This window comes from Oreochromis aureus, linkage group 3, assembly GCF_013358895.1.
Source record: "Oreochromis aureus strain Israel breed Guangdong linkage group 3, ZZ_aureus, whole genome shotgun sequence".
In the NCBI taxonomy this organism is placed as follows: domain Eukaryota; kingdom Metazoa; phylum Chordata; class Actinopteri; order Cichliformes; family Cichlidae; genus Oreochromis; species Oreochromis aureus.
The window spans coordinates 38,593,175-38,617,337 of record NC_052944.1 but is presented as its reverse complement, the minus strand read 5'-3'; the positions used below and the strand labels follow the sequence as shown (position 1 = coordinate 38,617,337).

Sequence of the window (24,163 nt, the reverse complement as noted above, 5' to 3'; positions counted from 1 at the left end):
GCTATGGTTGCTATGCAGTTGGTTCTAAGTGAGCCACTGTACCTTTTGCAATTCTCACTTCATGTCCGAACAACTTCTTGCTACTCGGTCAATTTCCCTCAACCCCACAAATTATACATCAAAACGTAGGTATTTTTGCTGGCTTTCAGAAAATGTCACCATCATTGTTGTGGGTTTTATAGAATTTTTCCAAATCTTCTCAGACCAACACAAAGTCTTAAAACTCTCCATAGAAAGTCAATGGAGAGTTTGTTCAAAATCATCGCTTGATTTCTGTAATGAGAGGCATTTTCGAATCGCCATATCTCCCCAACGAAGCGAAGTTAAGACATAAGGCTTGTCCCAATATATCTTCAGACACTCCTGACGCTCACAATTCAAGAATTTTTTTCTCATCTATTACCATTTGGCCATGAATTGGGTTTGTTTGAGGGTAGGAAATTCGTCCTTCGCTCAGATTTCTTCAGATTTCAAACTCTGGAAATGAACCACTTTTTCCTCTCGTCATATCTTTTTAATGGATTTCCACAGAGACCTGAAAATTTCCATGATTGTTCACCAAAGACTGCTGTCTCTTACGGTGAAAGAATGATATTGATACTCCAAATAGATTTAGAGTTAGAAAGCGTTGTTTGAGGGCAAGTCAAGGCAGTTTTGGCTTTGCTCTACTCAGTTATGGTGCATTAGAAGTCAAATATCTTTAATAATTCATATTTTAATGATAAAGTGTCAACACTTTAAGATTCCCCATCTCTTCTGAACAAAACGGTGTAAGAATGACCGTTCTAGCCCCTACGGTTAGGAAATTATGGCCATTTGTTTGAGAGGAATCCTCACTATGAGAAATTCACTGCAGAAATCCTGTCTCTGTGCTCTGTGTGTGTAAAACGGCTGCACCTGTTTTGGCGGGAAAAAGTACACAGCCTCTCTGATTGGTGGATTCAAATTTAGCAGCTCCCAGGCTGCTTGACTGACCTAGAAACTTGCTTGTCTCTCCTGTGTGTGTGTGTGTGTGTGTGTGTGTGTGTGTGTGTGTGTGTGAGAGAGAGAGAGAGAAAGGGAGGCGCGAGAGAGAGTTTTATGGGAGCATCTTATTATATGATTTAAATTCAATATATTTAGACTGGTTGACTGAATTTGATCCTGTGTGTGTCTCTCTGTGCATGTGTGTTTCCATATGTGTCCATATTTGTGATTGTGTCACTGTTATACTTTTTTTTTTTGCTGATTTTTTTTTCATTTAACAATTACATTTGAGGGACCCTTAGCATGTTCAGGATTCTTTCAGCTGTCCATTTTGCTTTTCCAATTTTTCTATTTAAGTTATTACTATTGTGTTGAGTCATAGCATTTCTGCTGCTTTTCAGTATTTGTGCTAAATACAGCATTTCTGCAAAATCATACTATGTCTGCTATTTTATGAGATTTGTGCTAAATACAGCATTTCTGCTAAATCATACTCTTTCTGCTATTTCATAAGATTTGTGCTAAATATAGTGTTTCTGCTATTTCTGCCAAATTTAGTATTTTTGATTAATTAGGGTTTTTCTACCAAATCATAGTACAGTTTTACTGCTTTTTATAGGATTTTTAGAGGATATTTATAATGCTTAATATAGTAGTATTTCTGCTTTTATAGGATTTGTGCTTAATATAGTTTTTCTAAAAATGTAGTATTTATGCTTAATCATACTATTTCTATATATTTCTGCCAGGTCCCCAGGCAGCTAATCCTCTGTGAGGACTGATACATACAAATACATATCAGGGCCTGCACGGCTTCCCAGCCAGCCAATCATATCTGGGGTCTGCCCTTTCTTCTCTCGTCATATCTCAGCGACAGATGTACAAAGAGCAATGCAAATCACAGTCAAAGTACACGAACGTACGCTGATTCACCCAGTACAAGAATTATGCTTCTAGTCCACCTAGTTTTTGAGTTACACGACGTTTTGTAACTGCAAAAAACGGCGTTTTTCGCCTCTCACCGCAATCTGATTCTGACTGCTCATCACCCTGTTTTCCAGGCGCGCGCTCTCTTTCCCAGTGGCGCAGTTGGTAATGACACAGGTCTGCAACCCAAAGGTCGTGGGTTCAATTACACCTTGGGCAACATGTGTTTTTTCCCTACAAATTAATACACTATCACAGACCACTAATTCATATTCATCATTTATTACAATTCTGCAACCTTTTATGATTTTAGCAGCTTTTGTAATATGGACCTCAGATTCTTGTTAACACTCCATGGCACAAATACTATTACCTTTAGGCTCTGTGTGTGTGTGTGTGTGTGTGTGTGTGTGTGTGTGTGTGTGTGTGAGAGAGAGAGAGAGAGAGCGAGAGAGAGCGAGAGAGAGCCCTTTGATGGGAGCATCTTATTATATCACTTAAATTCAATATATTTAGACTGGTTGACTGAATTTGGTCCTGTGTGTGTCTCTCTGTGCATGTGTGTTTCCATATGTGCCCATATTTGTGATTGTGTGACTGTTATAGTTTTTTGCTGATTTTTTTTTCAATTAACAATTAGATTTGAGGGACCCGTAGCATGTTCAGGATTTTTCCAGCTGTCCATTTTGCTTTTCCAATTTTTCTATAAGTTATTACTGTTGTGCTAAGTCATAGCATTTCTGCTGCTTTTCAGTATTTGTGCTAAATACAGCATTTCTGCTAAATCATACTATTTCTGCTATTTTATGAGATTTGTGCCAAATACAGCATTTCTGCTAAATCATACTATTTCTGCTATTTCATAAGATTTGTACTAAATATAGTGTTTCTGCCAAATATAGTATTTCTGCTTAATTATAGTATTTCTGCCATTTTATAGTATTTGTGCTAAAACATAGTATTTCTACTAAATGTAGTATTTATGCTTAATCATACTATTTGTATATATTTCTGCCAGGTCCCCAGGCAGCTAATCCTCTGTGAGGACTGATACATATAAAATTTACATATCAGGGCCTGCACGGCTTCCCAGCCAGCCAATCATATCTGAGGTCTGCCCTTTCTTCTCTCGTCATATCTCAGCGACAGATGTACAAAGAGCAATCCAAATCACAGTCAAAGTACACGAAAGTACGCTGATTCACCCAGTACAAGAATTATGCTTCTAGTGCACCTAGTTTTTGAGTTACACGACGTTTTGTAACTCCAAAAAACTGTGTTTTTCGCCTCTCACCGCAATCTAATTCTGACTGCTCATCACCCTGTTTTCCAGTCGCTCGCTCTCTTTCCCAGTGGCGCAGTTGGTAATGACACAGGTCTGCAACCCAAAGGTCGTGGGTTCAATTACACCTTGGGCAACATGTTTTTTTCCCCTACAAATTAATACACTATCACAGACCAGTAATTGATATTCATCATTTATTACAATTCTGCAAACTTTTATGATTTTAGCAGCTTTTCTAATATGGACCTCAGATTCTTGTTAACACTCCATGGCACAAATACTGTTCCCTTTAGGCTCTGTGTATGTGTGTGTGTATCAATATTTCTCCCATTTTAAAGTATTACTCCTCCATAATTCTATTTCTGTTAAATCAAAGTACTTTTACTACATCTTAGTACTTCTGCTCAATCATAGTATTTCTGCTAAATCATAGTATTTTGCCAAATTATGGTTTTTGTGCCAAATCATAACATTTGTTTTATGTTACAGTATTACTACTAAGTGGAGGAATTTCTGTCATGTTACAGTATATGTGCTGATTACAGTATTTCTGCTAAATCATAGTATTTCTACTATATTATCTTTTTCTTTCTAAATATAGCATTTCTGCTATATAATTGTATTACTGCTATGTTATAATATTTGTGCTAAACCAGAGTATTTCTGCTGAAACATAGTATTTCTGCCGAATGATAGTATTTCTGTCAAATTACAGTATTTTTGCTAAAACATAGTATTTTTAAAAAAAATTTCAATATTAATAGTAAATTACAGTGTCTCTGGTAAATCGCAGCATTTCTGCTATGTTGTACTGTTTTTCTAAATCATAGTATTTCTGTAATGTTTAAGAATGTTTGGCTAAATATATTCTTTCTGTTATCTTATACTATTTCTCCTAAATTCTTGTATTTTTGAGAAGTTATCATGTTTCTGGTAAGTTACAATATTTCTGCTAAGTTCTGCTATGCTATTGTATTTCTGCCAAGTATTATGTTTCCTCTAAGATATTGCAGTTCTGCTAAGTTACTACATTTTAGCAAAGTTCCTTTTCTTCTGCAAAGTTTTTACAAATTCTGCAACTTTTCAGCTTTTTCTGCTAGTTTCAGCAGACAGCTTCAGCATTACAGCATCCACACTGCATTTTCGCAGGAAATGCAAATTTTTCTAGTTGTGTGGATGCTTTAAGCATCCACACTATTGAGTTCCTGTTTCTCTTTATTCTTTATACTTTATTGTGTGGATGCTTTAAGCATCCACACTATTGAGTTCCTGTTTCTCTTTATTCTTTATACTTTATTATTCTTCAAGTTGCTTCCGTACGCTTTTCGCCGTAGAACTACTTCCACAATTTTTGTGCTATTTTCACCGTTCAAATTTTAAACTATTCTGCTATTTTTGCTCTTTCCGGCAATGACTTTTGGTATTTTTTGCTCTTATACTTTTTAAAATATTACGTTTTTTCCTTTAATTTGTCCCATTGAAATGAATGGGAAACTTCCATAATTCTGCTAAAACTTACTCTTTTTGAAACTTAACTACGTTCTCATACTTTCGCCTAGAACAACCATTCAAATTTTAAAATGTTCACAAATTATTGGGCTATTCATGAATGATTCAGCTTTTTCATATCTGTTACCGTTTTCATCTTATCCCTCTTTAAGTTCTGAGAGTCATTTTTCTGATTTTTCACAAAATACATGCGTTGTTATGGTTGCTATGCAGTTGGTTCTAAGTGAGCCACTCTTCCTTTTTCAATCTTCTCTTCATATCCGAACAACTTCTTGCTACTCGCTCAATTTTCACTCAACCCACACAAATTATACATCAAAACGTAGGTATTTTTGCTGGCTTTCAGAAAATGTCACTATCATTGTTGTGGGATTTATAGAATTTTGGCAAATCTCCTCAGAGCAACACAAAGTCCCAAAAATCCCCATAGAAAGTCAATGGAGAGTTCGTTTAAAATCACCGCTTGATTTCTGTAATGAGAGGCATTTTCGAATCGTCATATCTCCCGAACGAAGCGAAGTTAAGACATGAGGCTTGTGCCAATATATCTTCAGACACTCCTGACGCTCACAATTCAAGAATTTTTTTCATCATCTATTACCATTTGGCCATGAATTGGGTTTGTTTGAGGGTAGGAAATTTGTTCCTCGCTCAGATTTCTTCAGATTTCAAACTCTAGAAATGAGGCACTTTTTCTCTCGTCATATCTTTTGATAGATTTCCACAGAGACCTGAAAATTTCCATGACTGTTCACCAAAGCCTGCTGTCACTTACGGTGAAAGAATGATATCTATACTCCAAATAGATTTAGAGTTAGAAAGCGTTGTTTGAGGGCAAGTCAAGGCAGTTTTCGCTTTGCCTCTACTCAGTTATGGTGCATTAGAAGTCAAATATCTTCAATAATTCAGATTTTAATGATAAATTGTCCACACTGTAAGATTCCCCCATCTCTTCTGAACAAAACGGTGTAAGAATGACTGTTCTAGCCCCTACGGTTAGGAAATTATAGCCATTTGTTTGAGGGGAATCCTCACTATGAAAAATAGACAGCACAAATCCTTTGTCTGTGCTGCGTGTGTGTAAAAACAGGTGCACCTGTTTTGGCGGGAAAAAGTACACAGCCTCTCTGATTGGTGGATTCAAATTTAGCAGCTCCCAGGCTGCTTGACTGACCTAGATACTTGATTTTCTCTCCCTGTGTGTGTGTGTGTGTGTGTGTGTGTGTGTGTGTGTGTGTGTGACAGAGAGAGAGAGAGAGAGGCGAGAGAGAGAGTTTTATGGGAGCATCTTATTGTATGATTTAAATTCAATATATTTAGACTGGTTGACTGAATTTGGTCCTGTGTGTGTCTCTCTGTGCATGTGTGTTTCCATATGTGCCCATATTTTTGATTGTGTGACTGTTATACTTTTTTTTCCGGTTTTTTTTTTCAATTAACAATTAGATTTGAGGGACCCTTAGCATGTTCAGGATTTTTCCAGCTGTCCATTTTGCTTTTCCAATTTTTCTATAAGTTATTACTGTTGTGCTAAGTCATAGCATTTCTGCTGCTTTTCAGTATTTGTGCTAAATACAGCATTTCTGCTAAATCATACTATTTCTGCTATTTTGTGAGATTTGTGCCAAATACAGCATTTCTGCTAAATCATACTATTTCTGCTATTTCATAAGATTTGTACTAAATATAGTGTTTCTGCCAAATATAGTATTTCTGCTTAATTATAGTATTTCTGCCATTTTATAGTATTTGTGCTAAAACATAGTGTTTCTACTAAATATAGTATTTATGCTTAATCATACTATTTGTATATATTTCTGCCAGGTCCCCAGGCGGCTAATCCTCTGTGAGGACTGATACATATAAAATTTACATATCAGGGCCTGCACGGCTTCCCAGCCAGCCAATCATATCTGAGGTCTGCCCTTTCTTCTCTCGTCATATCTCAGCGACAGATGTACAAAGAGCAATGCAAATCACAGTCAAAGTACACGAAAATACGCTGATTCACCCAGTACAAGAATTATGCTTCTAGTCCACCTAGTTTTTGAGTTACACGACGTTTTGTAACTCCAAAAAACAGCGTTTTTCGCATCTCACCGCAATCTGATTCTGACTGCTCATCACCCTGTTTTCCAGGCGTTCGCTCTCTTTCCCAGTGGCGCAGTTTGTAATGACACAGGTCTGCAACCCAAAGGTCGTGGGTTCAATTACACCTTGGGCAACATGTTTTTTTTCCCTACAAATTAATACACTATCACAGACCACTAATTCATATTCATCATTTATTACAATTCTGCAAACTTTTATGATTTTAGCAGCTTTTCTAATATGGACCTCAGATTCTTGTTAACACTCCATGGCACAAATACTGTTCCCTTTAGGCTCTGTGTATGTGTGTGTGTATCAATATTTCTCCTTTTTAAAGTATTACTCCTCCATAATTCTATTTCTGTTAAATCAAAGTACTTTTACTACATCTTAGTACTTCTGCTCAATCATAGTATTTCTGCTAAATCATAGTATTTTGCCAAATTATGGTTTTTGTGCCAAATCATAACATTTGTTTTATGTTACAGTATTACTACTAAGTGGAGGAATTTCTGTCATGTTACAGTATATGTGCTGATTATAGTATTTCTGCTAAATCATAGTATTTCTGCTATATTACATTTTTTCTTTCTAAATATAGCATTTCTGCTATATAATTGTATTACTGCTTTGTTATAATATTTGTGCTAAACCAGAGTATTTCTGCTGAAACATAGTATTTCTCTGGATTGATAGTATTTCTGTCAAATTACAATATTTGTGCTAAAACATAGTATTTTTTTTTTTTTTTAAATTTCAATATTAATAGTAAATTACAGTATCTCTGGTAAATCGCAGCATTTCTGCAATGTTGTACTGTTTTTCTAAATCATAGTATTTCTGTAATGTTTAAGAATGTTTGGCTAAATATATTCTTTCTGTTATCTTATACTATTTCTCCTAAATTCTTGTATTTTTGAGAAGTTATCGTGTTTCTGGTAAGTTACAATATTTCTGCTAAGTTCTGCTATGCTATTGTATTTCTGCCAAGTATTATGTTTCCTCTAAGATATTGCAGTTCTGCTAAGTCACTACATTTTAGCAAAGTTCCTTTGCTTCTGCAAAGTTTTTACAATTTCTGCAACTTTTCAGCTTTTTCAGCTAGTTTCAGCAGACAGCTTCAGCGTTCCAGCATCCACACTGCATTTTCGCAGGAAATGCAAATTTTTCTAGTTATTATTATTCTTCAAGTTGCTTCCGTACGTTTTTCGCCGTAGAACTACTTCCGCAATTTTCAGCCGATTTTCACCGTTCAAATTTTCAACTATTCTGCTATTTTTGCTCTTTCCGGCAATGACTTTTGGTATTTTCTGCTATTATACTTTTTAAAATATTAAGCTTTTTCCTTTAATTTGTCCCATTGAAATGAATGGGAAACTTCCACAATTCTGCTAAAACTTGCTTGTTTTTGAAACTTAACTACCTTCTCATACTTTCGCCTAGAACAACCATTCAAATTTTAAAATGTTCACAAATTATTGGGCTATTCATGAATGATTCAGCTTTTTCATATCTGTTACCATTTTCATATTGTCCCTCTTTAAGTTTTGAGTTTCATTTTTGTGATTTTTCACAAAATACATGCGTTGTTATGGTTGCTATGCAGTTGGTTCTAAGTGAGCCACTGTACCTTTTGCAATTTTCACTTCATGTCCGAACAACTTCTTGCTACTCGGTCAATTTCCCTCAACCCCACAAATTATACATCAAAACGTAGGTATTTTTGCTGGCTTTCAGAAAATGTCACTATCATTGTTGTGGGTTTTATAGAATTTTTCCAAATCTCCTCAGACCAACACAAAGTCTTAAAACTCTCCATAGAAAGTCAATGGAGAGTTTGTTCAAAATCATCGCTTGATTTCTGTAATGAGAGGCATTTTCGAATCGCCATATCTCCCCAACGGCGAAGTTAAGACATAAGGCTTGTCCCAATATATCTTCAGACACTGCTGATGCTCACAATTCAAGAATTTTTTCTCATCTATTACCATTTGGCCATGAATTGGGTTTGTTTGAGGGTAGGAAATTCGTCCTTCGCTCAGATTTCTTCAGATTTCAAACTGTGGAAATGAACCACTTTTTTCTCTCGTCATATCTTTTCATGGATTTCCACAAAGACCTGAAAATTTCCATGACTGTTCACCAAAGCCTGCTGTCTCTTACGGTGAAAGAATGATATTGATACTCCAAATAGATTTAGAGTTAGAAAGCGTTGTTTGAGGGCAAGTCAAGGCAGTTTTGCTTTGCTCTACTCAGTTATGGTGCATTAGAAGTCAAATATCTTTAATAATTCATATTTTAATGATAAATTGTCAACACTATAAGATTCCCCATCTCTTCTGAACAAAACGGTGTAAGAATGACCGTTCTAGCCTCTACGGTTAGGAAATTATGGTCATTTGTTTGAGGGGAGTCGTCATTATGAGAAATAGACTGCAAAAATCCTGTGTCTCTCTGTGCTGCGTGCACCTGTTTTGGCGGGAAAAAGTGCACAGGCTCTCTCATTGGTGGATTCAAATTCAGCAGCTCCCAGGCTGCTTCATTGAGCTAGAAACTTACTTCTCTCTCCTGTGTGTGTGTGTGTGTGTGTGTGTGTGTGTGTGTGTGTGTGTGTGTGTGTGTGTGTGAGAGAGAGAGAGAGAGGGCGAGAGAGCCTTTTTATGGGATGATCTCATTGTAAGATTCAAAATCAATATATTTAGACTTGTTGACTGAATTGGATCGTGTGTGTGTGTGTGTGTGTGTGTGACAGAGAGAGAGAGCGAGAGAGAGCCTTTTATGGGATGATCTCATTGTAAGATTCAAATTCAATATATTTAGACTGGTTGACTGAATTGGATCTTGTGTGTGTGTGTGTGTGTGTGTGTGAGAGAGAGAGAGAGAGAGAGAGGCGAGAGAGAGCCTTTTATGGGATGATCTCATTGTAAGATTCAAAATCAATATATTTAGACTTGTTGACTGAATTGGATCGTGTGTGTGTGTGTGTGTGTGTGTGTGTGTGTGTGTGTGTGTGAGAGAGAGAGGAGGAGAGAGAGAGAGAGAGAGAGAGAGAGAGCCTTTTATGGGATGATCTCATTGTAAGATTCAAAATCAATATATTTAGACTTGTTGACTGAATTGGATCGTGTGTGTGTGTGTGTGTGTGTGTGTGAGAGAGAGAGAGAGAGAGAGGGCTAGAGAGAGCCTTTTATGGGATGATCTCATTGTAAGATTCAAATTCAATATATTTAGACTGGTTGACTGAATTGGATCTTGTGTGTGTGTGTGTGTGTGTGTGTGTGTGTGAGAGAGAGAGAGAGAGAAGCCTTTTATGGGATGATCTCATTGTAAGATTCAAATTCAATATATTTAGACTGGTTGACTGAATTGGTTCTTGTGTGTGTGTCTCTCTGTGCATGTGTGTTTCCATATGTGTCCATATTTGTGATTGTGTGACTGTTATACTTTTTTCCTGATTTTTCTTTTCATTTAACAATTACATTTGAGGGACCCTTTGCATGTTCAGCATTTTTCCGCTGTCCATTTTGCTTTTCCAATTTTTCTATTTAAGTTATTACTATTGTGCTAAGTCATAGCATTTCTGCTGCTTTTCAGTATTTGTGCTAAATACAGCATTTGTGCTAAATCATACTATTTCTGCTATTTCATAAGATTTGTGCTAAATATAGTATTTCTGCCAAATATAGTATTTTTGATTAATTATAGTTTTTCTACCAAATCATAGTACAGTTTTACTGCTTTTTATATGGCTTCTAAGACAACCAATCATATCCGAGGGCTTGCACATTCAAATTTGCATATTGTTGCCATCATGGCTTCCCAGCCAGCCAATCATATCTGAGGCCTTGCACATTCAAATTTGTATATTGGGGCATTCATGGCTTCTAAGACAACCAATCATCTATGTCATATATCTATGATATTTCATATTTTTATTTTAAATGGTCAACATTTCAAGATTCTCCCATGTTTTCTGAACACAACGGTCTAAGAATGACCGTTTTAGCCCCTTAGGAATTTATGGCTGTTTGTTTGAGGGGAGTCCTCACTATGAGAAATAGACTGCAAAAATCCTGTCTCTCTCTGTGCTGTAAAAGCCTACACTTGATGCACCAGTTTTGGCAGGAAAAAGCACAGCCCCTCTGATTGGTGGATTCAAATTGAGAATCTCACAGCTGTTTGACTGACCTAGAAACATGCTGTTAACAGCCCCTGTTCACTTGCTGATGCTGTGTGTGTGTGTGTGTGTGTGCCAGCCTAAATGTGTGTGTGTGTGTGTGTGTGTGTTTGTAAGAGAGAGAGAGAGAGAGAGAGAGAGAGAGAGAGAGAGAGAAAGACACACACAACGACCCTTTTTAGGGCAGCATCTCATTGTTGGATAAAAATATAATAAATTCAGACTGGTTGACTGGCATAGACCATGTGTGTGTGTGTGTGTGTCTCTCTGTACATTTGTGTATCCATATTTAATTTTGTGTGTATCTGTTGGCTGTTCTTATTTGTATTTCTAAATGTATTTTTATTTTATTTTTTCACAGGTGAACAAAAATTAGTTTTGAGTGAACTTAATCATGTTACTTTTTATTCAGCTTGTCATTTTACCTTTCCAATATTTTCACTTAAGTTATTACTATTCTGCTCAATCATAGTATCTGTTCTAAATCATTGTTATTAAGCTATATTGTAGGATTTCTGCTAAATCATAGTATTTCTACTATATTATATTTTTCTTTCTAAATATAGCATTTCTGCAATAGAGTAGTATTTCTGCTATGTTATAATATTTATGCTAAACTGGAGTATTTTTGCTAAAACATAGTATTTATTTAAAATTACAATATTCATAGTATATTACAGTGTCTCTGGTAAATCACAGCATTTCTGCTATGTTGTACTGTTTTTCTAAATCACAGTATTTCTGTAATGTTTAAGAATGTTTGGCTAAATATATTCTTTCTGTTATCTTATACTATTTCTCCTAAATTCTTGTATTTTTGAGAAGTTATTGTGTTTCTGATAAGTTACAATATTTCTGCTAAGTTCTGCTATGCTATTGTATTTCTGCCAAGTATTATGTTTCCTCTAAGATATTGCAGTTCTAAGATACTACATTTTAGCAAAGTTCCTTTGCTTCTGCAAAGATTTTACAATTTTTGCAACTTTTCAGCTTTTTCTGCTAGTTTCAGCAGACAGCTTCAGCTTTAAAGCATCCACACTGCATTTTCGCAGGAAATGCAAATTTTTCTAGTATAGTCTGTTTTTCACAGACTATATTTGAAAAACATTAGCAATAGTAATAAATCAGGAAATTTAAAAAACAAAACAAAACAAACAAGCAAAAAAACCCAGATGTGTCAATTAAACATTTCGTATGTTTACCCCTATGAGTATAATTTATAAAAATAAAATAAATAACCTATAACAAATGCTTACTTTACCTTTAAATAGTGATGTGATGTGAAATAAAGTGAATCTTAATTAATCATTGCTGGGTTTATGGGGTAAATATGACACAAATTTGTTTGGTGACAAGAAACTGTTTAGTATTAATAACTAGAGCCTGGCTGCTTCAAAATCTACACTGGAATCAACAATTATAATGGTGAATAAACGAAAAATATAATAAAGGCGTAAAGAAGAGACAGGAGGAATGCTCTTGAAATGTAAGTGTTGATGTTGCATTCTGGTCCACTAGAGGGCACTCTGCAACTTGCCATAAACACAAACCAGCTGAATCATGCAGAGCTCTCTTGTTTGTTGGTGGTGGTTAGTGGTATGCCCACACGTAGGTCTTAAGCAGTCCTGAAAAGCTGAGTTTGACTTCGGGATCTGTTCGAACAAACTCAATTTGTGGAATAATAAGAAGATTTTTTTAATGCAATATTGTAGAATTTAAAAAGGAAAGGTGTTGAGACTTTATCCCAATTAAATACATTATTTATTTCCAATACAGCCCTTTAATAACCCTCCTGAGTCTATGTTTGGAGTAGCAGCCTGATTTGAAGCAGCAGTGACAACAGCAAGACAGCTCCCCCCCAAAAAAGAACCAGCTTTACCCTCGGTCAGATTGGCACGCTGTTAGACCTCTGCGTTACCACCATAAATTTTAAATACAATGAGGCCATGGATTCTCTACCACCCTCTGGAACACAAACCCAGGCAGAAACTGCAGTGTGTGCAGGGAATCATCAGCTCATTGACAAAGGCTTTGCTGTGTCATGGTTTGGCTGATTCAGGCCTCGTGATGGACTGCCAAATCTAAGGATAATGTCTCGACTTGTTGAGTACTACCACTGGTACCCAGTGTATCCAGATCCCAGGGTATCTGAGTCATGCTGCAAACATATTATAGATACTCTGCTTTCAGTTTAAAGTTCCAGTCAGTGATAAGCACCTGACTCTGGTTTGTGCGGTCTGACATATTTAAAACCACTTTGCCTATTTTCTGTTGAAGATCATCAGGAGGTGGTTGTGGGCAGTTTTTAGGCTTCATTAGGGTCCAAACTGAATTTATAAATCTAATTAGTTTTAGAAAATATTATTTATATAAATCAAAGAAATAGCTAAATAGGAAGTGCCTATAGTTTAAGCGCCTTGAAGTGACTGTTGTTGTGATTTGGTGCAATATAAATAAAAGCGACTTGAATAGACTTTTATCTGATTATGTACTCTACTTGTGCATGTCTAAGTGTTTTTATTTCCCTTCCTACACACTGCAATGGCAAAAAATTCAGAGCTGTGCCTTATCCAGTGTGGAGGTTGGGTGCGATTACTTTGTTCCTGCTCAGGCGCCTTAAAGCTGTCATGTCTGGGCCTCTTCTACCTCATCTCCTGACAGCAATACGTCTGAGTCATTGTCCACAATTCTGAGTAACATCCTTTGTGCCTCCCTCAGCCTTTTCCTTCCTGAAGTATGAATAGCAGTTTATTTTCACTTTCACTTTGTCTTTCTCACATGAAAAAGAATAGCTTTCGTGAAATATAGTAAATGTTAATTAATCATTGCTGGATTTATGGGGTAAAGATGACACAAACCATTTAGTATTAATAACTAGAGCCTGGCTGTGATCAGAATCTACACTGGAATCAACAATAATAATGGTGAATAAAAGAAAAATATAATAAAGGAGTAAAGAAGAGACAGGAGGAACGCTCTTAAAATATAAGTGTTGATGTTGCATCGCTGGTCCACTAGAGGGCACTGTGCAACTTGCCATAAACACAAACCAAGTGAATCATGCAGAGCATATGTGTAACCCAGGACTTGTTGTGACAAGAAAATTATATAGCTAAAATTGTTATATAGCTAAAAATTTCTACTAAAAAGTAAGTAATAAGCAGTTTAAATGAAAACAAAATTGTCTGATCCCCGATTAGCTTCTCTCTTGTTTGTTGGGGGTGGTTAGTGATATGCCCAGGCTTGGGTCTTAAGTAGTTTTGGATGCGCCATGGCTCTGTCCTGAAAATCTGAGTTTGACTTTGGGATCTACTTGAACAAACTCTGTTTGTGGGATCATAAGAGGAGTTTTTCTGCAATATTGTCGAATTAACAAAAAAAAGAAAAGAAAAAAAAAGAAGAGGTGTTGAGACTTTATCCCAATTAAATGCATTATTTATTCCAATATAGCCTTTTAATAACCCCCCTGAGCCTATATTTGGAGTAAGTCTTTTAAGCTGTCATCTGAACTCCATATTATTCTGTGCTGGCCTGATTTCAAGCAGCAATGACTACAGCAAGACAGCTCCCCAGAAAAAAGATCCAGCTTTACCCCCAGTCAGATATGCACACTGTTAGACCTCTGTGTTACCACCATTAATTGTAAATACAATGAGGCCATGGATTTGCCATGGGCTGCCCTGTGTTACCTATTGTAGCCAACCTTTACTTGGAGGAAGTGGGAAGTAAAGGTTTTTTTCACAGGGACAGCACCAAGCTGCTGTTACAGATACGTGGATGCCACCTGGGTCACAATCAAAACCTAAGAAGTAGAAGCCTTTACTGTTCACATCAACTCGGTGGATAGAAATATAAAGTTTCCCAGGGACGATACAAAGGATAACAGTTTGCTGTTTCTGGAATGTGCTCTGCACATTGAGCAGAACAGAAACCTCAAAATTGAACTTTACCAGAAGCCCCCCCACACAGAGTACCTCCTCTTTGACTCCCACCACCCTCTGGAACACAAACTTGGAGTAATCAGGACCCTACAGCACTGGGCAAAAAATATTCCCTCTAAGCCAGATGAGAAAGAAGAGGAACACACACACATGTAAAGAAAACTCTTAAAACATGTGGAAATCCCAACTGGGCTTTCATCAAATCATCAAAGATGCACAGAAAAGAAGATCAGGGAAGACAGATGGTTTGAAAGAGGAGTGAAAGAGGCCATCTATGTCTACTCTGAATGGCCATCCTTGAACATAGACACCAACTGTCTGCTACCTACAATCCAGTTTTGAGACACGTCTCCAACGTCTTCAAGACATTAGGGCTGTTTTTTTTTAATAATAATACTTTTATGCACAGTTTTTTCTGTTTTACATTTTTCAGCGGTGAAGTAAATGCATAAAATCAAACACACATAAACATATACATTTTTAATAACACCCCGGCCTATGTTTGGAGAAATAGATCCGCCTAAACTCCAGATACACATAAATTATTCAGTTTTGGCCCAAATTAGAAAGCATTAGAACCTGATGAAGCAGTTAGTATTTATGTCTGGATTGGCTGCAAACATAAAGTTTATACAGAATCACAGAAAGGAAATGAAAACAATAAGGTGAGATGATGAAGCACGGTGGATGTGAAATTTCACCCAACAGATACGCTTACAGTTTCAGTGAAAATGAAATCTACTACAGATTATGATGTAAGGTATAATTCTTGGTAGATGATAAATTAGTTTCTGTGATAGCTTTATAGTACCATCATAAAAGGAAGCATAAAGCAGCGTCTGTTGCACTTTTAGATAAAACACTGATGTCATAAGCTAACAAATAGCACTGCTATGACCTATGTGCTGACTTCACATTCTCACCCACATTACTCATCCACGATACCCCGATGCTAACACAACATAAGATGCCTATCATGTGATGTAACAGCTGAACTCCAGAACAGATTTTAATCACTGAATATATGAAGCAAACACACTGCAATCACTTGGAAATGCACTTTATGTGGCTATTTTTTGTTGCATGAAACCGAATAAACACGGTTTCAAATATCACATAAATTCATTTGAAAGTGCAGGAGTGACAAGAGTTTCAAACTTCAAAAATCAGAACAATGTTTAAAAAAGACCAACTTTTTAAGAATGCAAATATGATGAAGCTCAAATAAACAGAACAATTAATATTTAACTTTGATGATATTGGCTCTTTTCTCCATAAATATAGCTGCGTGGCTCAAAAGCCCTTTAATTGTCAGTGTTAAGTGACTGAAAAGCACTTTAAAGTTCAGAGGATGGAAAAGTTCTTCCTTATAAAGGAAACATACCTCTAAAGTCACATCCAAATAGTAAAATCCTAAAACTGATTCAAAACTGAAACAGAAAATTGTCCCATAAACAATGTGTCATTATAAGAAAAACCACCTACAGCTCCAGGCTGTCTCAATACATTACTGCTGGATTTGAGTCTTTAAAAAAACACAAACACAAAACTCCCCTCATTTCCCACCAATCCTCAGTTTTTCATATATCCTGCAAGTGTGTATATATACAAAATATTGAAGTCACACTATATGTAGTGCAAAGTTATGTGAAAAGAGCTAAATCTTACCGTGTGACCAAAAAAACTTTGACATAAAAGTCACAAAAACAAATTCAGCTTTAGTGTTAACATGTAAAACACAAAGTGCTGCAACACATCACTTCAACAGATTTAAAGTAACCGTATACTCTGATGCCAGAGTTCAACTTTGGCTCAGATGATGGATCCTGTTTCTGCACTCAAACCTGCGTGACGTCACCTGACCAGTCACTGAAGGCACGGTCATCATTTACAGGAGTTAAAGTTCATTTGGGTCCAAACAGATTATGGGACACGTCCACTGTGTCCAGAAGAGGCTGGAAGAGTTAATGCTTCAAATCTTCAAACACATATGAAACATCCGCAGGTACGTAGGCAGCACTCGTCTCTGTTAACATTTCCAATGCGCCCTTGCCAATTAGATTGGAATTTTCTTGAGCTGGAGAAAGATTTTTTTAATTATTTTTGTGCACAGTTTTTCCTGTTTCAAATCTTTCAAACATGAAGTAAATGCATAAAAACAAAGATTTAAGACTTTAACATACTTCTGCTTTTTGTGACTCTGTGATCAAGCATCCTCCGACTGCGAAGCACAGAAGAATAAACACACAGAGAACCACAACTGGAATCAGTCGGCACCGCTCGGACGAACCACCTGCCGGGAAAAACCAAACAGAGATGAGACCAACTGTAACTGTCAAACTCATGAAGTTACGTATTTTTATGTTTCAATATTCTATTAATAGAATACTTATGTTTAATCATCAGAATCTGAATACTTTAATAATTCCTAAGGAAATTATGTGAAGTGTAGTTTTTGGTAGATGATAATATAGGTTCTTTGATATCTTTATAATTCAGTACAGTCATGAAATAAAGCATAAAGCAGCCTCTGCTGCACTTTTAGATAAAACACTGATGCCATAAGCTAACACATAGCATTGCTATGTGCTGACTTCACATTCTCATCCACCCATATTATGTGTACCGATATAAGATAACAATTATCTTTTATTGGTATATTGAAATTGAACTTTATAGTAGTAGAATCATAAAATCACTTTCTTTTTCAATCCACCAGATCATGTTTGACACATTTTTTGTAGGTCAGCAAAGGTGCAAAGGATTTGGCACATGGATTTGCAAAAGACCTGCATCTATACTACAATGTGGAAAGCAAAGGCTTTTGTTACAGGCTTAGATCTAGCTATGTGACAGTGTTACAATGATGAGAGCTGCATTAAATTTGGCATGCATGGAGGTCCGCTCATTATCTCGCACAGCACCTGCCTTACATTCAAAATACATGTACTTGTGTCGTAGTCCAAACACGTATTCAGCTAAGTTAGATTAATATGAATGGTTCAGTGTGTCAGGCAGATGCAACATTTATGGTAGGTTTCACATGACCCAAGAGCAAAAAAAGTGCTGATTTTAAGACTTTTTCATTGTCTGTATTGGGTGTATGATGCTCTCATGTTCTCACCTTTATTATCTATCTCTTCATTTAAATCAGAAATATGGAAATTTTCAGGATCCAGTGGTGTCTCTGTTGTCCCAGTTTCAGTTAAACTTGGGTCTGAAAGAACAAAAGAAATTAAATTATCTAAAAATATGTATTTATCATCTGTAAATTAGCTGATATAACTAAAGGCATTGGTCTCATAGGTTTATAATACTTTTGAGAAAAAATAAACTGAGAAAAAATGATTTTATCAGTCTGACTCACCAACAATCAGACGAACAACTGAAAACCTTGTTTGACTCTTTAACTTTGGGATGAAACATCTGTATCTTCCTTCATCTTCTTGTGTCACATTAGTGATTCTTAGTGAGATGTTTCCTTCTCTCAGGCCGTCTGTGAACAACGCCGTCCTCCCGATGTACGATGGGAGCTTCATGTCGGGGACCTCGTGGGCGTCTCTGTAAAGATGAACATATTCCACTCGGCTCAGACGGTCGTTGGGGTCAGGACGGAGGTCCGGCTTTGACCACTCCACCGTCAGCCCCGCCACGTTAAATGCTGGTTCCACTTGACAGGGCAGGATGACATCATCACCTGGAGCTGCTACAACAGGCTGATGGGATCCAACCACGTGCAACTGACCTGAGGGACAAAAGGGGAGATTTTAAACGCTGTTCGATTGAAATCTGTCTAAGATTTTAACATTTTTTCCAATACACTTTTCATTCATCAATTTTCATTTCTTAAGGGACTGATTATGATAGATGAATAATTTATTGGTTATTCAAAAGAAAAAAAGTAAACCAACCAAATATTTGTAATGAAAAAAAAAATCAGCAGAGATTTGTGGACAATGCTTTATATCAGTTCAATTCAGCACAATATTTTTCAGTGATTTCTATTACGAGGGTAAGTTTCGACCAATCAAATCCAAGCAGCCTACTACCACCAAATATCAATAGAAGTAAACTGAAACGTTACACAAAGGCATCACAGCATCTAACGTCATTAGTATCAAAGATGCTGACATGTTTACTTATTTATCTCCATAAAAATTAAAGGGATTGTCTCAGTCATGTTTACTTAATTGGCTACGATAACAGTACAGCCACATAAGTCTGACAGGTCTCTATGAAAAGCGCTACATAAGAAAACACTTCCATAACACACACACACACACACACACACACACACACAGATAAGTTTGAGGATATGTTTTACAAAATTGAATAGTAATAATATTTGGCTGCAAAGCAAGGATACCTTACATGTACTTTAAAGCTTACCTTGAGCAAGCCTGAGGACGAAAAGGAGCGGAAAGACGACTCTTAGAGTTGGGATAGAAATCCTGTAACTGAACTCTCCTGCGCCCATTTTAATATGACAGTAATGCAGAAAGTAATTAAAGCATCTCGAAACCAGCTGAGTATAAGTCTGAACACGAGCTATAAATACATGCGTAAACTCATTGGGCGTGTCCTAACAGGTGAATTCCCCAGAAACACGTGCTTTTAACGTGATTAATTGTACAGTATCAAACTTGTCCAAATCAAATGGAGAAAGTATTGAATATTTATCTCTACTTTTACTGAACTTGAAGTTTGAGAAAGCGAAAATTGTACGACACATGGGTGACTATAATAACCAGACTTCCTAAGCAGCTGTGATATCACAGAGAAGAGACTCACCTGTTCGGATAGCAGCTTTGTAAATTCACGGTGACCATCGGATTCTCGAACCAGTGTTTATAAGAAAACTACTTTATTTGGTAAAAGAGAGAGACCGGAGCAGCTGCTGCCTCGTTGATAAAATGAAAGTAAAAAGATCAGAGGAGCGGCAGCAGGCGTGGGCGAGGTTACGAACTCAAACACCTCCGATCCTCAGTTTTAGTGAGCAACAGCGGGCAACAACTGAATGAAGTAGCTGCTGAAAGGATCAACATGCAAAGGCCTCACATGGTCCCAGAATGAGCTCCTCTACCTCCACCGAGTCTGTATATGTGTGCAGTTTGTCATTCCTCATGGATGTGGCCATTCATTTAAACTTTATTTGCTTTTATCTTGTCTATGTGATAAATACGAACATGCTGCCAGTTAAACATCAGTGCATCACGGTGTTTATTTGTCGGTACTTTCACCTTGTGTTCAAACATCCTGGTCAGCTGGGACTTTTCTGTGTGGGGTTAAATAGAATTTGTAGTGGATTTCCACTTTCATAGAAGCTCTGCTTTTTCAACCTGGCTGGGATGTGAGAGTGTGCGGTTGCACGTCTCTGTGTGTTAGCTTTATGTTAGACTGGCATCCAGTAAAATCGCACCAAAAAAATTTCTTTCTTTTCTTTTCTTTTAAACCACAACTTCTCCTTAGTTGTGAGCTTGACTTTCTAAAGCCCATCCTGCAGGTTCAAACTGGACTTCAGAGGAACTGGCACACAGATTCACCACAAACCACATCTGTACATGTTAAGCCAGGGAAATTTGTTTTGGAATTTTTGTGTTCACAGTTGGTAAGTATGGCCACAGGCCAGATGATTTGGAACTGTACAGTTTATACTTGTAGATATTTTAAAATAACATTATTATCTGTTATATACACCACTCTGCATTTCATCAGTAGCTATTATTCATCTCTGGCTCTTTTCCAGTGTGTCTGTGTCTCAACTTCTTCCGCCAACCCCAACTGGTCATGGCCTCCCCTCCCTGAGCTTGTTCTGCTGGAGGTGTCTTCCTGTTAAAAGGAGGGTTGTTTTTCTTCCCACTGTTGCCAAGTGCTGGATCATAGCGGTCAGCTGATTGTTGCGGTTTTCTCTGGGCTATTGTAGAGTCCTTACAATAAAAAGCATCTTGAGATGACTGTTTTTGCAATTTGGAAAAATATAAAGAAATTTGAATTAAACTGAATTATCTGCTAAAGTATGACTGCACATCCCACATGTTATTATGTAACCCACTGCTACATAATAGTATATTCTGTCACGTTCAGAAATAAAAGGAGCAACGGGAAGAAGAAGACAACAAAAAAAGATGAAATCACAGAAAAGAGCTGTGGATGTTGGTATCTTTAATCTCTGAGATGAGTTTTTCTCCATAATCTCTCACAAATATGAGTAATCACTCATATTTCAAGTGAGGTTAGTAAAGTTATTTACTTAGTAACCTGAGCAAACCAATATTAGAAAAAAACGGATACATTTGGAGAGAAATTTGTCTCGAAAGTGTTAGAAAGTTGCATGATACAATCCTAAAGCTTAAATGGATGTTTACAAATGTGCCCAGTGAATTGTGTGTAACTTTTGAGGACCCACACATGTGTGTAATGCAAATTTCTCTCCATAGATCTGGGCCAGCGACGTGTGTCTGGTGAGGTTAACATTTAGTTCAGATGTTGTAATGTCTTCACTAAATGTCTCAACCTCTACTTCATACATAAATATAACTCCTGAAATACACCCCGTGTCTTTAAAGTCACGTCTCCAGCATTTTGTTTGATCATCACCTGCTCTGTAGCACAGCAGTCGCTGAATTGCTTCAGAAACAAGGCCCATGGACTGCATTGAGTCTTTTCATTGAAGAGTAATTAGATTCCCTTAGTTCCTGCTTGACTGTACTCTGCACTTTACTCTGTTAACAAGTTTCCCGTAAATACAGACTCAGCACACTTTGAAGCAATGGAGTAAAAGACGCTTTTGAAACACACCACACCGCCTCTGATGGAAGTTTCACTGCTGCAGCTGTGTTTTGCCTGGTATATTTCAGGGCTTGTACAGTAGGGTCAGTAAGTGTTATATGTTTTAAGACAGGATTTTTTAAATTGTATTTATATACATATATATATATATTTATTTTTTCAAGCAGCTTTGTGTTGGTGTGTGTTGGCAGTTGTTGCTTTGAGTTGGATATAGAGTTAAACAACTCTGCACACTCCCACACAGTAGGTTGGCGTTCTTTCAAACCTCTACGCATTTGTGTCAAGAGGGTTTCAGTTAGTTAGAGAGAGATTAGTTTGAAATCGTACTGGTGAGAAAACAAAAGTCTTAAGTTTTGATTTAATGGGAAAGGTGCCCAAAGTATCACTTGTGATAGTGAGCCTCATTAAGCCAGGCGCTCTGGGAATTTTTCTGGCAAACCCTGCGTTACAGTTACCTAATCAAGTCAAATCTGGAGTTTTTTTGGGTGGCTCTGAGGGAAATGCTTTTAGTTGTGCCATTAATGAAAAACCAAACAAAACCAAAAAACTTTAGGGGATATCTGCTTTTCTTACCAAAATCCTGCCGGTAACCTGACTCACTTCCAAAGTCTCGTGACATGAAACTTCTTTTGCAACCTGCATTTGCAAACTGCACAAATCAACAATTGCAACTTTAATATAATAGTAACACACTTCCAAACATCAAAATAATTACATTTCTTCTCTAAGTTTTATGCAATGTTTGAAGATCGTTATGCAAGATTTAGGTTTTTCTGCATGAATCTCAGGGCCGTTTTGATTCAGGTCTAATACATTATTAATATACTGCAGGTCTTCAGGGTGAAGAACGTAAACATTTTGCATTTGTGGTTTCAAAAATAAGACTGTGACATACATCCTGCATAATTGTCTTTTTCACTAAGTCAGCACTGAGGTGTGATGCAGCCCCTCCGAAACTCTTCAGTCTGAGAGTCGAACACCAGCCAAGCAGCATGGAGATCACAGCTCTGTGCACAATTATGGGTGAGTACTAGAATGTGTCAAGTCTCCAGTGAGTCTGTGTGTGGGCTTTAGCTTTTGGATTTAATGAACAGATGGATTCATAGTTCAGCCTTTGATCTTTTTATAACATTAAACATTTTATTTCACATTCAAACATACTTTACAATAAACTGTGATTATTTGATATTTCAAGGTAATATTTGTTACTTTATAATCTTTAAATCATCTTGCAAAACTGAGCAACTTTTACAAGCAAAAAGTTGCCTCATTGTTGCTAAACTTCTTACATTTTATTGCTTTCTGTGTTCAGTTTACGGTTTTAGTATTTTAACGTATTTTCTAACTACAGAAATTTTTGTTCATATTTTATTCATTGAGTTAATTTACCTATGAAGTTTTTTTTAGATAATGAAGTGAAATTAAGCAAATGTTAATTAATTATTGATGTGCTAATGAGGTCAATAATACAATAGATATAGACAAAATAAAAAGTATTGCAGTTGAGCATTTAATTAGTGCATAAAACCGTATTTGCACTCTGACATCCTGATACAGATCACATAAAGAGCATCGTTCGAAAACCCCACATGTGTTTCATATGAAACCTTGTAACAGAAGATGCAGATATATCTGTTTTGTGGGTAATATGTGAAGCTTTCATTACATATGTCACGTAACAGAGCTGCAAAGCTGTGAGGAGGAGAGAAATGGTGTCAGTTGTGTTTCTTTTGCTTTTACAGTGCATTCTTGTTTCATGAAACAGCAACTGGTGGAAACCATTTAGCATTATTAATTGCAAATACTCTACACTCATTTGGTTTCTGTTCACCCACAACAACGGAGGGAAGCACCTTCTCATCAGTGTTTGGTAGAGAATTTTCAGAGAACAGATGCTACAGCAGCTTCAAGAGCAGCTAGACTCAGTGTTAGGTGGTGGCTACCTTATAGCTCAAACTTTATATCTGTTTTGTAAAAGTATTTAATTGTTTTTCACCTTTCTGTTTTTCTTTCTTTCTCTGTTTCTTTCAGCCACTTTGAGTATCTTTCCCAACAGATCTCAGTTCTTCACGTACGAGCCTGTTACACTGAGCTGTGGAGAGCTTAAAAACTCTTCTGATTGGACAATAAAGAGAAACACGTCAACAAAAACAAATGAAGAGTGTCCCAAACACTGGGGTACAAAAAATGAATCAAACTGCTTCCTTCAAGATGCTTACCCAGGAGACAGTGGGTTGTACTGGTGTGACTCTGGAGCTGGAGCCTGCAGTGAAGCTGTCAACATCACTGTGACCGGTGAGTTTAAGCACTAAATTGAAGAAGGCGTCTTTTGGATTTAAAAGCCAGATTACAGATAGTTCTGATTGAAATATGACACCAACATGCTGGTGGGATGTTCAGCAGGTTTATGAAGTTTAGCATATTAAAATAGTGAAAATTTTCTAATTAGAATTAAGCACAAATCAACACGGATACTGA

General features: G+C 36.8%; 2 protein-coding genes across 8 annotated transcripts in view; one reads left to right on the top strand and one right to left on the bottom strand.

The window, feature by feature from the left end:
* Positions 1-24,163, top strand: part of LOC116318550 (low affinity immunoglobulin gamma Fc region receptor II-a-like) — a 50,471-nt gene that overhangs the window by 18,847 nt on the left and 7,461 nt on the right. For 3 of the 5 annotated variants that reach the window (XM_039610188.1, XM_039610185.1, XM_039610184.1), the window contains exons 2-3: positions 22,613-22,708; positions 23,717-23,980. In XM_039610188.1, coding sequence (XP_039466122.1) covers positions 22,613-22,708; positions 23,717-23,980 — 360 coding nt within the window. Of the gene's footprint in view, positions 1-21,278; positions 21,743-22,608; positions 22,709-23,716; positions 23,981-24,163 lie in introns of those variants that run through there. The other 2 variants (XM_039610187.1, XM_039610186.1) reach the window with 2 other exon arrangements.
* On the bottom strand, positions 15,273-19,804 carry LOC116318557 (myelin-oligodendrocyte glycoprotein-like). Of its 3 annotated transcripts, XR_005612548.1 has the most exons (6): positions 19,688-19,702; positions 19,286-19,363; positions 18,264-18,641; positions 18,021-18,113; positions 17,080-17,189; positions 15,288-16,973 (listed from the first exon to the last, which is right to left on the bottom strand). XR_005612548.1 is itself a non-coding variant. In XM_039610189.1 (5 exons), exons 1-5 carry the CDS (start codon positions 19,371-19,373, stop codon positions 16,953-16,955), a joined length of 690 nt encoding a protein of 229 aa, XP_039466123.1. In that variant the 5' UTR covers positions 19,374-19,673; the 3' UTR covers positions 15,273-16,952. The 3 variants fall into 3 exon arrangements, 1 of the variants encoding a protein (XP_039466123.1); XM_039610189.1 differs by lacking the exon at positions 19,688-19,702 and having other exon boundaries at positions 15,273-16,973; positions 19,286-19,673; XR_005612549.1 differs by lacking the exon at positions 19,286-19,363 and having other exon boundaries at positions 15,289-16,973; positions 19,688-19,804.

Coding starts and splice junctions, on each gene's coding strand:
- LOC116318557 (XM_039610189.1), bottom strand. CDS start 19,373: ATGGGCGCAGGAGAGTTCAGTTACAGGATTTCTATCCCAACTCTAAGA. Junction 18,642..19,285: donor CGTCCTCAGGCTTGCTCAAG/GTAAGCTTTAAA, acceptor TTTGTCCCTCAG/GTCAGTTGCACGTGGTTGGA. Junction 16,974..17,079: donor CAGAGTCACAAAAAGCAGAA/GTATGTTAAAGT, acceptor ATCTTTCTCCAG/CTCAAGAAAATTCCAATCTA.